The 13,205-nt window shown below is 42.6% G+C and overlaps 1 protein-coding gene across 1 annotated transcript; it reads right to left on the bottom strand.

Moving 5' to 3' along the window:
* Positions 1 to 6,879: 6,879 nt before the first annotated feature.
* On the bottom strand, positions 6,880 to 13,147 carry tektl1 (tektin like 1; the record flags this gene model as incomplete). The annotated part of the gene is made up of 8 exons (XM_084336635.1): positions 6,880 to 7,077; positions 7,758 to 7,871; positions 8,011 to 8,106; positions 9,863 to 10,029; positions 10,796 to 10,946; positions 11,320 to 11,424; positions 12,331 to 12,597; positions 12,869 to 13,147. The coding sequence occupies 8 exons, from the start codon at positions 13,145 to 13,147 to the stop codon at positions 6,880 to 6,882; spliced, it is 1,377 nt and encodes a 458-aa protein (XP_084192761.1).
* Between the last annotated feature and the right edge of the window lie 58 nt (positions 13,148 to 13,205).

Below are 13,205 nucleotides of genomic sequence, written 5' to 3'. Positions count from 1 at the left end.
TGAGCCGTACTGTATTGTACCCATTCTGCAATCTGTTAAATAAAGTTTTCATTCATTCAGGTAAGAGCACAGGGTCACCTGCAGTGCAGAGTGTATCTCTTAGGAGAGGCCTGGGCGCAGGGTCACCTGCCGTGCAGAGTATCTCTCAGGGGGCTCTCTCATAGGAGAGGCCTGGGCACAGAGTCACCTGCAGTGCAGAGTGTATCTCTTAGGAGAGGCCTGGGCGCAGGGTCACCTGCAGTGCAGAGTATCTCTCAGGGGGCTCTCTCATAGGAGAGGCCTGGGCACAGAGTCACCTGCAGTGCAGAGTGTATCTCTTAGGAGAGGCCTGGGTGCAGGGTCACCTGCAGTGCAGAGTATCTCTCAGGGGGCTCTCTCATAGGAGAGGCCTGGGCACAGAGTCACCTGCAGTGCAGAGTGTATCTCTTAGGAGAGGCCTGGGCGCAGTGCAGACTAGAGTCCTTGGAGCAGCTTTGGAGCTTGGTGTCATGTTCAAGGGCACTTTGGCAGAGCTGGTTGGCACAGTAGGTGTAATACTACCAGCCACCCACCAGTCCACACCTGGAATACACCCCCCTGTAAGTGTCTGGGGATTGACCCCGCTGCCTTTTACTGACCTGCTTCTCTACCACTAGGCCAGTGGTTCTCAGTGGGATCCTTGGGGAGGTTCCAGGAGGTCCCCACCTAAATGAGAAGTTTAATTTCACTAAACTAGAAGTTAGCCCAATGAGAAAATATATAAGAATGACTATTCTGAGAATAGGTTTAACTTTCTCCACCGTCATCTCATCTACTGCAGTATACACAGCTATATAATTCTGCACTAAATTATATCCAACATTCAACAATGAAAGAAATCTTCTCAGATTCTATGAGTTATCCAAGAAGAAATAATGAAATAAGATTTCTGAAAATCATGTTTATTTGTTGAACAAAGCCCATACACTGCATAAAGGAAATGTGTGTATAATTGCATTATGTATTTGGAAGGTGGACCGAGACGTGATCAGGGACGTGCTTCTATGAGCGTGAAACAGCAATGTAGAGGTAGCTTAGAAAGAGAGTTTACTGCGAGTCCAACAACCGATACAAGTCATTGGCAATTAGATTACGCTTGTAGGCCACTCTATAACCCCCAGTGAATGAGGAGAGTACACTTTTATACCCGTGTAAACCCTAAACTACTGCTGTGTAGGCAGGTATCGTATCGCAGCCAAGCCTCTCTGGACGGGTCACAAGAAATATCTTCATTGATTGATTGATTGATTGAAAACTTTATTAACAGATTGCAGAATGGGTACAATACAGTACAGCTCAATACACACAATTGTTAAGGGGATGCAGACCAGAGAAAGACTTTCGTCTTGTTTCCACCAGGGTCCCCCATTTTCAATTCATCAGGACATATATGACATACATGACATACAGATAGTCAGTACTGCTACATCTATACATTTATGACATACCAGATTTGCAAATACAGTACTGTTTGTGATACAGAAGGAGTCAAGAAAAGGGAGTATATACATTTGACGTAGAAACTGTACATTGGAGGAGGTTGGGTGGGGGGGGTTGGGTACACTGGGATATTGACAACCATACTGGGTAATTTACATTGGAGGTGGTTGGGGGGGGGGGGGGGGCACACTGTATAGACAAGCAAAACTGTACATTGAGGGGGGGGAGACTCTGTACAAACAAACAAAATTGTACATTGGACTATTGACAAAACCATACTAGGTAAATGACTGTACATGTCCACAGATTTCAATTGAAAGGTATTTGTGGTCATGGACACATGTAGAAAATTCAAACAGTCAGAAAATATCATTTGAAGTTTTTACTTTATTCGGGTACAGTACTGTGGACTTTTGTTGAACTTATGTTTTATTGAATGATATGGATAAACTATAGCGATTATTTTAGAATATGTTTGTAATATAATTAGCAATATCCTCTTTTAAGGTCTTAAGGAACACAGCAACTTTTTTGGGAAATTAGCTTATTTGCCATCTACCCTGGAGTTAGACAAGCAGATACATACCATTTTCTTCTCTGTGCATGCATTAGGCTTAGGGAACAGCCGCACCGTTAGCCTAGCTTAGCGTCATTCAATGGAAGTAGGTGTGCCAGTGTAGCCTAGTTACCAAGTCACAAAATACAAGACAAATTTTCCTGTAAACATGTTGTGAGCTGTGTATTTCCCACGTGGAGATATAAAATAAATAATTAGACATTTTTGTTTTCTAAGCACGCAGATATATATCATCTGAACTCTTTTTTGATGAACCACTGCTGCCTGGGCACAGTGATTTCATCACCTCAAAAGCCCTGTTGTCAGACAGTATGTGCTCGAGAACTGACCAATCACTGCCGATAGCGAAAAATATTGGTCAACGAGTGTCCGCTTCCACCGATACCCCACGTGGGGGGGGGGGGGGGGGGGGGGTGCAAATATAGGAAGTAGGTGAAAGTTGACGAGCGAAAATGAGAAGTGACTCAGACTTCAGAATGTACGGTGAAAAGGCACTATTTTTTGGCGTCGGTTTACTAAAACTAAAGACTAATTTCTGAATGGATTTTTATAAAATTTGGACCTGTATTACATAAGACTTCGGCTATGGAACCCCTATACTGGAATATGGAATCTTGCAACCACTAAAGAAAAATGTGAGAACACAAGTTCAAGTTCAAGTTCAAACCTCTGTTACTCTATTTCATTAGCACTAAAAGTGATTAACATTTTTTGCATTAGTAACTTCAGAATGTTATCTTTCAAAAGGGACCAGGCTTATGCATGTGCTATAAGTATAAAGCTACTGTAAGCTTTGCAAAAAAAGTATGCAGTCCTCAAGTTCAAGTAAAAAAAAAAGGCCACTTTTCTGCCTGCCTGTTAACACATTCAGGGCCAACGACGTATATAGACGTGTTTCGGCGCCATGCTTAACACTTTCAGTGCCAACAACGAGATTTCTCATTAGTTCATGCCAACCGGAGTGCCAGCCGACGAGAGATCTCGTTTTTTAAATTGCCACTTTTCTGCCTGCCTGTTAACACATTCGGGGCCAACCACTTATATATACGTGTTTCGGCGCCATGCTTAACTCTTTCAATGCCACGCCTGGTTTTCCGTTTTACCGCTTGAATGCCACCATCGGCGCCAATGTTAACGTTAATATCGCCTAATCTATGTTTTAAATTATGGCTATGTGTCTAATCTGCCCATCGCATTATCAAAGACTATGTTCCAGTCAGTGCTGTGAAGACAGATTGTTTTTTTATCGCGTCGTTTCCATTTCAGAGCAGTTAGAAAAGCCCCCGTTTTGATATAAAAAACAGCTCATTCTGGAGCATTCTATGAAAATCGTCTTTTAGTGGAATATTCCACAACGTTGATATTCGTCGGCCTTTTTATGAATCGTTTTCAAATAAACGCTAGATGATCAATATTATACGTGCACGCAAGCACATTACGGCCGCGCACTGATAATCGCTCCGTTGATTACCTCACGGAGTTTTACAGTGAAACCGAAAGAAGACATTTCACAAAACAGCTTATAACTTCATCAAACTTACTCTGATTATCCTACCACTGATAACATAGAGTCCTTACCTGACATCAGATGGTATCCAACTGGTATATTCCAATTCCTGATCACCATTCGAAAAAATCGATATGTGTATGGATCCAACGCGACACAGTAGATCTCTATGATCCGCGGGGATCTGAGGCTCCAGAATGAACTCTGGTAACCCCGGCTGGATCAGTGAACTGGAAAATGTGGAGTACCGGATTTTTTTCCCCATTCATTTTCATTGAGTCCATTCCAAAATCACTTATGTCATCTGGGAGACGACAGGGGGCGCTTTTTTCCACAGTGATCGTCGGCGCCCCTCGGCTATACTCGGGTAGGCTCGGGTGATGCAATAATTTTTCAGATCGCAAAAAAAAAAAAAAAAAAAAAAATCAGAGAAATCTCGTGAGTGGCTAGCAACCACCTATAAAAAAACACGAGAAATCTCGTGAGTGGCACTGAAAGAGTTAACACTTTCAGTGCCAACGAGATTTCTCGTTAGTTCATGCCAACCGTTGAGTGCCAGCCGACGAGAGATCGTTTTTAATCGTTATTTTTTATTATCGATTTCCATAAATTTTTCATCAATCTAGCCTCACGTTACCAGTGGGGATCTGTCCCCATTGGATTGCACTGAATGAAATGCATGGGCAAAAAAAGAGTCCGGAATCCACATTTTACTTGTCAGGCAAGTAACCGGAGACGATCCAAGTCATTGCCCACCACCAGAACAGCGTGGAATATGTCTTTTGACCACCCAGCGTTGGATCAATAAACGCGATCGATATTTGGAATGGCGATCAGGAATTGGAATAATCTTTTTGGAGAACATCTGATCTGAGGTAAGGAATCTATTTTACCAGTATTGGGATAATCAGAGCTGTTTTCACCAATATATCGTGTCCCATATGTGTGTGTGTGGCTGTGAGTGTGTGTAGCTTATCAGGAAATAAGAGAATCGATTTTTCAGCCCACTTCTATAGCGTGCATAAGTACACATATACTATCGATAATCTAGCGTTTATTTGAAAACTATTCATAAATAGGTAGAAAAATGACAACGTGTTTGTGTATTACAGTAAAGCGCGATTCCCGCAGAATCTTTTTTTTTCTGAAAGTTTCAAAAAACGAGCGCTTTTCAAAATGGTATAAAACGGAAAAGAACAGATTAAAAACAATCCGTTTCGACAATGTTGACTGCAAACAAGTCATTTATAAGCGACGGTCGTATTAGACACATAGCCATAATTTAAGATATAGTTTATGCGTTCACAAATGCGAGTGCTCTGTCATTGAATAGAGCGGTGGCATTCAACGGGGTAAATAGGACACGGATGCATGGCACGGAAAGTGTTAAAGGGCCAACCACGTATATATATACGTGTTAAGGTTGTTTTGGCTTTTATTCCATTTGAATATCCTACTCAATGTCACCGAGCGGCACTGCAGATTTACCCTACTTTTGGAATTCGGAAATGTGCATTACCGGCCAGATCCTCGTAGGGGCGCTGTCTCGATAATGCAGTGTTCCCTGTTACAGGCAGTGTTTTTTTTTTTTTTTTTTATCTTGAATGGCCTTTCCTAAAGCTATGCGTGTAGCCGATCGCCTAGAATAGTTTTTGGGACGCTGAATTCAGTGTGCAGTAAAGGATAGCATCAGCCAATGGACATATGGATCTACCAGATGGCGATCGATAACTGGGAAATCCTTTTTGCAGTCCAACCGGCTACAGGTAAGAGCTTTTTCACGTAAATTACATGCTGATCAGGCCTTGTTATCGTGTTATTCCGATCAACGAATGTGGCTACTGAGGCTAATGCCGTTATTGGTAATCAATAATCAGAAACCACGTCCCCCGCCCCCCCCTTTTATGCATTCATGGGGGACCATGATACCGACAATATGCATTTTGAGTTTTAGCTCTAGCTTGTCTATAGCCGAAACGCCATTCGATTTAACGTTATTAGCTTAGCACCCTATATCTCGCGTTCCAGGAAATACCCCAGAACATTCTGCTATAACGTTCATATTCAAGACGCTATAAAATGGGAACGTATTGATGAAAAAATTATTTATTTAAGGCATATTGAAGGGACGGTTTATAGTGTCAATTGACAATGAGAATGGACCGATAGCAATAATATAAAGTATAGATTTAGCTCTACAAACAGCCTCACGCACAATGAAAGGTTATTATGAAATGCTGGCCGTATAGAGTGGGGCCCATCTAATCCCAATGGCCCCGAATGTGTTAAGAGGCAGAGAAAATATACACCAAATATATATATATATTAGTGCTGTCAGGCGATTAAAAAAAATTATCTAATTAATTACAGGATTTGTAATTAATTAATCTAATTAATCGCATTTTAATCGCATTACCATTTTATGCCTCATATTCTATATTCTATAATCATATTTCAAATTGCATGTGTCCGGATGGCAGAATTCAGTACTGTATCTACAAAACCTTCTGTTTAATCATCTTCCATCTATTAATTTGCTTAGATTTTTCAGGTCTGGTCAATTTGAGCATGGTGTTATTCACAGTCAAAGATAAAAAAAAATTTATTGATATTCTCATTTGGTTCATTACAATTGACTCAAAATAAAATGTTCATTCAATCAATCACCGCGCAGATTGATTGATTGAATGAAAATGTTATTAACAGATTGCAGAATGGGTACAATACAGTACAGCTCAATACACACAATTGTTAAGGGAATGCAGACCAGAGTAAGACTTTCGTCTTGTTTACATCAGGGTCCCCCATTTTCAATTCATAATGAATTGTAAGTAAGGGTGCAACTTGCACCGTGCAATCCATTCTTTGTGGATCTAGCCCACAGTATTTCTGACACTGGGAAATTGGGAATACATTCCCTGAGATTCATAGATGTCCCTAGAATCAGATACCAAGAACATGCAAATGGACCATATTAAAAAAAATCTGTAAATGTGTATTCTACATGCTTATGGAATGAATGAGATACAAAAAAAAAATATTATAAAAAAAAAAAAAAAAAATGTGTAATTAATTTTTAGTTAATTTTCATAACGCGATTATTTGCTGTGTAATTAATTAATCTAATTAACGCGATAAACTGACAGCCCTAATATATATATATCAATAATATCCTCAAAATGCCGTTCGATGCAGGAATGGGATCGATAAAGATATTTTATTTAATATATGGGATCATATGTCATTCTACAGCTAGTCAATGTACACACATCACAGTGGTCACTAGTTCACATCACACATCAACATAACTCAAGCATGCCACCAATGGGAGTTTGATTCAGTATGCCCCCTGCTGGAGGAATGTAGGCATGGCCCGTTTGTCAACACATTGGCGCCTCATCCGGACCACAGCAGAGTCGACCTGAGCGGCCACACTCTTGCCATGTAGGTTGTCCAGCAGCTGTAGGCAGATGCCCTGCAGGCTGGCTAGCTCACCCTCAGAGGACAACAGAGAGCGCCTCAGCACCGCACTGCCCTATGAGAAACAAACGCCAGTTAGATAACTGAAGAAAAGTCTTAGTCGGCTAATCGATTAGTAGATTTAATCAACAAACCTGTGGAATTGTTTCACATGCAACCATGCAGAATGGCCTCTTTATATCTAGGGCTTCCCAGAGATGTGCAGAATGGCCTCTTTATATCTAGGGCTTCCCAGAGATGTGCTGAATGACCGCTTTATATCTAGTGCTTATTGTGTGCTTTTTTCCCTTACAGGAAATAACTTATTCAGCAAAAAAAAAAAAAAAAAACGTGAAAACAACTAATCGATGAGCAAAGTCTTGATCGGCTAAGAAACCGACCGGTTAATGGAGTAGATGATGGGTCAGTCCTACATGATAGTGGCTTAGAAGTAGTGGTTCATCACTGTGGTCCCCGGTACGTGGGAACATGGCACAAGTGACTTCCTTTTTAGTAAGTAAACTATTCATCATATAGAAATTAATACAATCAACTTGATTTATTGTGCAGTAATTCCTTTTTAAGGAGTCCTCGATCATAACGTTTTATTGGTCAAGTCAAGATAAGAGTTCTTATCTAATAAGCCTGATGGCAAATCACATGACAATGAATGGAAATGTAAAACAGATAAGAACATGAGAGTTAAAGACAAAAGCACGTACACTGAGCGTAGCTTGGTAGAGACAGTCACAGTACCTGTATGAGGTGAGCAGCTTCAGGTAACTGGGTACCAGGATGTCTCTGGTAAACCTGCACTAGAGGCCTGTTGAGTTTCTCTCGGGACAGAATGTCTCCGCTGTATTCTGGACCCTGGGGAGGGAGAGAGCACAGGAGATAGAAAACAGCAGCCACACACAACGCAACTGGATCACATATAAAACAAGTTCACTTTCTTCCATAAAGTGTAGTTCAGGGTAAATTCGGTTACACTCCACACGTGTATACCTACCAGAGCCCTATCATGGCTGTGGCGAATGTTGTTAATCTGCCTCTGTTTGAGAGACATGGTCTGCCTGGTTGCTGCAGACATCAAAGTCAGGTTTTGCTGGTCAAGAGAAGTAAAATAAGAAGCTAAATGTGTGTTTTGATATTCAAATAAAGAAGAAGCCATAGAATGATTATGTATTGGAATTCTGTATTGCACAAGGAAGTTACTCAATAGTTACTGTAACTGAGGGGTACAATTCCCCGACTGTATTGATAAGTATGGTATCATTAAACCACTACCGCTTTATGTACTTTAACTACTGGCCATACAGTACACGATATCTAAATATGATGAACACTTTCCACAATGAAATCGGTTCCAGTCAAAGGTAATAATCAAATATTTAATATAGCAAAAGGTACATAGAATATTTATCTTACATTTATCATTTGAATGCACTTGTAAGGCAAATGAGTACTCGTAGGCAAATCAACACTGAATGTCCAATCTCTGGTTACGCAGGAAGCAAGTATACAACCTGGCTCTTAGGGAATTACATCTATGGTACACTTAATGATATAGCGGGATATTCTGGAAGGGGTCCTCCCGGTTGTAAGCCGGTAGGGGGGGTAGGAGAGCCGTCGGTAGTAGACCGTCTGGTCAACGATATCTAGGGAGACTTCAAGTACAGAAGACAGTGCGATAGACTCTTGATCCGCAGATGAATACACCTTGGTTCTCTTGTAGGCTGTAGCTCCACAGTGCAGAAGAAGCTAGGCGACCTCAGTCTCTCTGAGCGCCGACTCAACTCGACTCCTCTCGGGGGGGTAAATCCAACACTCACAGGCGTCGGCGATTATCCGCTCCACAAATCACAGTACCAAAGCAAATATATATTCCAGCCGCATAGGGCTCAGCAGTCGTCGGGTAGGTAATCCAGTGTACATGTCCCTCGGTCCTCGCCTAGATCTCCTCGGATGAAAGCGCCATGTGGTCGGCCCAGCCTGGATAAGACTCTAGATAACACGAGGAAGCGTTGGAGATGCTGGTCACTTTAGAACTCTAACCGCACGATGCACCATACACGATAGACTATTATTACTTAATAGAAATACGTCGCACTCGACGGTACAGTGCCAAACTCTGACAATTCAGTTATTAATTCGCACGAGGTCTCAATGCTATTCTAAGGCCAAACAGGCCATACTTCACTGCACGTCGTATCGTGGGTGAGGCTTCACGTTCGGTTACTAAGTTGGGAAGAAGGGTAAGGGACTAAGGGACTTCTACATTTACTTGCGCCATATTTATATGCACGGTGAACAAATAGTGCCACTCTCATTTCGGTAGCCGTATCCCTGAGCGGAGCCGGGGCTAGTCCGGACATGTCTCGTCTGTACCTTTGAACTTGACGCCAGGGGCTGGTCCCCTGGCGCCTGGTCCTTTTGTCCAATAAGAGAATGAACTATTATGGGCTATAGTAGGCTAAAGGGATATTCCGTGTATATGTACAAGGAATATACAAGGGATATCAAACGATATACAAATACTATTCAATATATATCAATAAATAAATATATATATTCGGTTTAATCTGATCCTTCGTAACAGTTACTTTGCTGCAAAGACAATGGAGGTCCAAGGCACTCATAAGGTAGGTTACCACACTTTTCTTTATGTTAAGACCAACAGAAAAAAAGGAACATTTAACCCACGACTGCCTTGGACCAGCACTCTCTTTTTTGATCCCAGTCATCACAAAACACCTGTGCGAGTTACTAGTGACACCCAACATCACCTAAACAAGACACCCAACCAGCACCTAAACAACACATTCTCTCACTTAATTTGCTGCGTTTTCCATGTATTTTACCTTCAGATTAACGGTCTCTGCTATTTTCTTCACCAGACCATCGTTGGTGGCAAGGTGGGCAGCTCTCTGCCTGATGATGGCGCTGGTTAGCATCTGTCTGATGTTGTCTCTCAGTAGCTGGGACTGGCTCATCGCCAGGGAGGACGACTCCAGAACCTGGTTACACTCTGTGGACAGACAGACAAACAGACAGAAAGACAGACAGACAGACAGGTGATTTGTTTACATTAGAAGGGGGGGGGGGGGGGGGGGGGGGGGGGTCTGTTCTCCCCAGACGTTCCCCACTTCTTTCCCAAAAAACCTACAGGTAACAAGGAAATGCAGTTCATAACTTACGTTAACAAGTCATATTTGACATCACTACCAGAGTGTATATCGTCCACAATATTGTTTCATCATTATTCATACCCAAGACCTTTGAACATCATGAGAAAAACACGAGGTAAAAATAAGACCCATAAATATAATTCATTTTTAATTACATTACTGACAACAACCATGAGATATTATTAGTGAGCTTTACCTGGTGTAAAGGGGCTGACGGGGATGATTAATGATCTTTACCTGGTGTAAAGGGGCTGACGGGGATGATTAGTGAGTTTTACCTGGTGTAAAGGGGCTGACAGGGATGATTAGTGAGTTTTACCTGGTGTAAAGGGGCTGACAGGGATTATTAGTGAGCTGTACCTGGTGTAAAGGGGCTGACAGGGATTATTAGTGAGCTGTACCTGGTGTAAAGGGGCTGACAGGGATTATTAGTGAGCTGTACCTGGTGTAAAGGGGCTGACAGGGATTATTAGTGAGCTGTACCTGGTGTAAAGGGGCTGACAGGGATTATTAGTGAGCTTTACTTGGTGTAAAGGGGCTGACTGGGATTATTAGTGAGCTGTACCTGGTGTAAAGGGGCTGACAGGGATTATTAGTGAGCTGTACCTGGTGTAAAGGGGCTGACTGGGTTGGTTTTTGCAAAGGTCTGAGCGTTGCGTCCTCCTGCAGAGTGAGAGCCACTGTGGGGCAGCAGCTCCAGAACACGAGCCCTCTCACAGGCACAGTCCAACAACTGTCTGCTGCACTGAGCCAGGGACTGAGAGAGAGAGATAATGGGTGTTTAAAGGGGAATTACAAGGGTTACAAGGGTGTTTTGAGTCATCAGTCTACAGGCAATCCTAGGACTTTCCATACAATTTTATTTCAACTATCAATAACATCCTCAAAGTGCAGTTCGATGGAGGAATGGTATCAATACATATTGGGCATTGCAATTAGATGATGTCAAAGGATTGCATTTACCTTGATCTTGAGAATTCGAAAAAGTCCCATAACACAAGACAATTCTCAGGGAAAAGTCTACTTGTCTAGCGGAACAACAAGCTAAATGTGAAATTAAAATTCCCATTCAGGAAATACATTTTCAGAAAGAAACTCTGAGTCAAGTGTGTAACAGCGGTGTGACTGGCCTGGAACTGTGAGAGCGTGTTCCTCAGTGTGTTCTCCAGGACCCGCTTCAGCTCAGACAGCTCTCTCCTCTCACAGTCCAGCAGGTAATCGGCACCATCTTTCTCCTATGTCAGCACACACAGCACAGGCCTCAAACAATCCAGCAGGTAATCAGCACCATCTCCGTCTCCCGTCAGTACACACAGCACAGGCCTCAAACAATCTGTCACCAATCATCATAATCCGTTATCTTGACAAGTCATCTTTAGACTAAATGCAATTCACGATGCCGCTTTGAGAGTATATACATTTGAGGGGGAAGAAACTGTACATTGGAGGAGGTTGGGTAGGTGGGGGGGTTGAGTAGGTGGGGTGGGGAAACTGTACATTGGAGGTTGGGTAGGTGGGGTGGGGTTGAGTAGGTGGGGTGGGGAAACTGTACATTGGAGGGGGTTGGGTAGGTGGGGTGGGACTGTACATTGGAGGGGGTTGGGTTTGGACATTACAGGGGCAGCCTCCCGTAGGTGCTCTTTGATAATAATAATCTGGAATAATCATTTTGAACTACTGCCAGTGGCTTTAGCATTGTACAGAATTAGCTGTAGAAAATAAATCATCAATGTTTGATTAATGTACAGCACCTTGATTTCTGTCCTCTGATAAATTAAACATTGTATTTAATGCACTGTAAGAAAAAAAGCTGCAAGAAAATGGTAAATGTCTGGCATCAATGGTTTCCAAATACTTACTGTCAAATAACAGTAAAATCAAATACATTTACAGATTACTTTTATTTAATGGTTAATATTTTGATAAAATGGCATTTACACTTAAAGTAGAAAAACAAAAGTAATCTGTAAAATAATAGTGAATTTCCCATGAAAAAACATAAATTTTTTACAGTGTGGGCCTTCCCTAAACACAGCAGCATGGGTTTATGCACAATTGATAATATGGTCAGACATTCTGGGTGACAAAGGTTTGGGAACCTGTTCGTACCGTTTATTATCTGTTCAATGACTCCGACTAACCGTCTCAACAATGGGAGGTCTCCTTGTCCTTCCCTCCACGCTCCTCTTGTTGACCTGCAGGTCGCACCTCAGGCTGCGCAGCATCATCTCCAAGTGGACCCTCTCTCTCTCCAGCTTGGTGCCCTCCTGGGTCACCCTGAGCGACTGTCTGCGCAGCTGCCGCTCCACCGCCCGCACCCTGCGCATGTACACTCTGGCCACACCGACACTGGCCTCCGCACACCGCTCTCTCAAGCACGGAGGGGGGAACGGAGCCACGGGGGTGCCATAAGGGAACTAATGGTTAAGAAAAGGCGAGGAGAAAGTCGTCAAATTTTTCTTAATTGGAAACAGTTGGAATTTGACAATGTATGAGCCAATTGTATATAGTAATCTCTCAACTTACATTTAAGTACCGGTAGCCAAACAATAACAAGTCATTCTAATTAATATATAGGTGCAGACGTATATTATGCCATTATATATGCCAACATTTCTATATGGTGGGAGCACGGAATGCTATTGGCTTAAGCATATAACGTTAGTAATATTTTCTTACGGTTGTTCCTGTAGTTTGGGGCCTCGTCATGTTCTTGCGGACGGAATCGTTGCCGCTTTCAAGCTCAATTATCTTGTTGTCCGTTACCTCTGTATCTTTGTCCTTCGCAGAGAAAGTGGCGACGGTAACGGTACAACTCTGAGGGCGGCTTGAACTTCCCGGGGCCGGGTGGCTTTGCCGCACCAAGCGCTCTGTGCGACGGATGGACCGCACCGTATCATCGCGCCACGACCGCGGCCCTATAGTCAAAGCACTGAGGGGAACCGACTGGTCGTGCATTTCCCAAAATCCTCCCCCTCCTCGAGTAACAATTTACTATGCGTCCGTTTGAAGGGCG

Source organism: Notolepis coatsorum (assembly GCF_963971535.1).
Source record: "Notolepis coatsorum genome assembly, chromosome: 19".
Lineage (NCBI taxonomy): Eukaryota > Metazoa > Chordata > Actinopteri > Aulopiformes > Paralepididae > Notolepis > Notolepis coatsorum.
The sequence above is the reverse complement of the archived record's forward strand: the minus strand, read 5'-3'. Positions and strand labels throughout refer to the sequence as shown.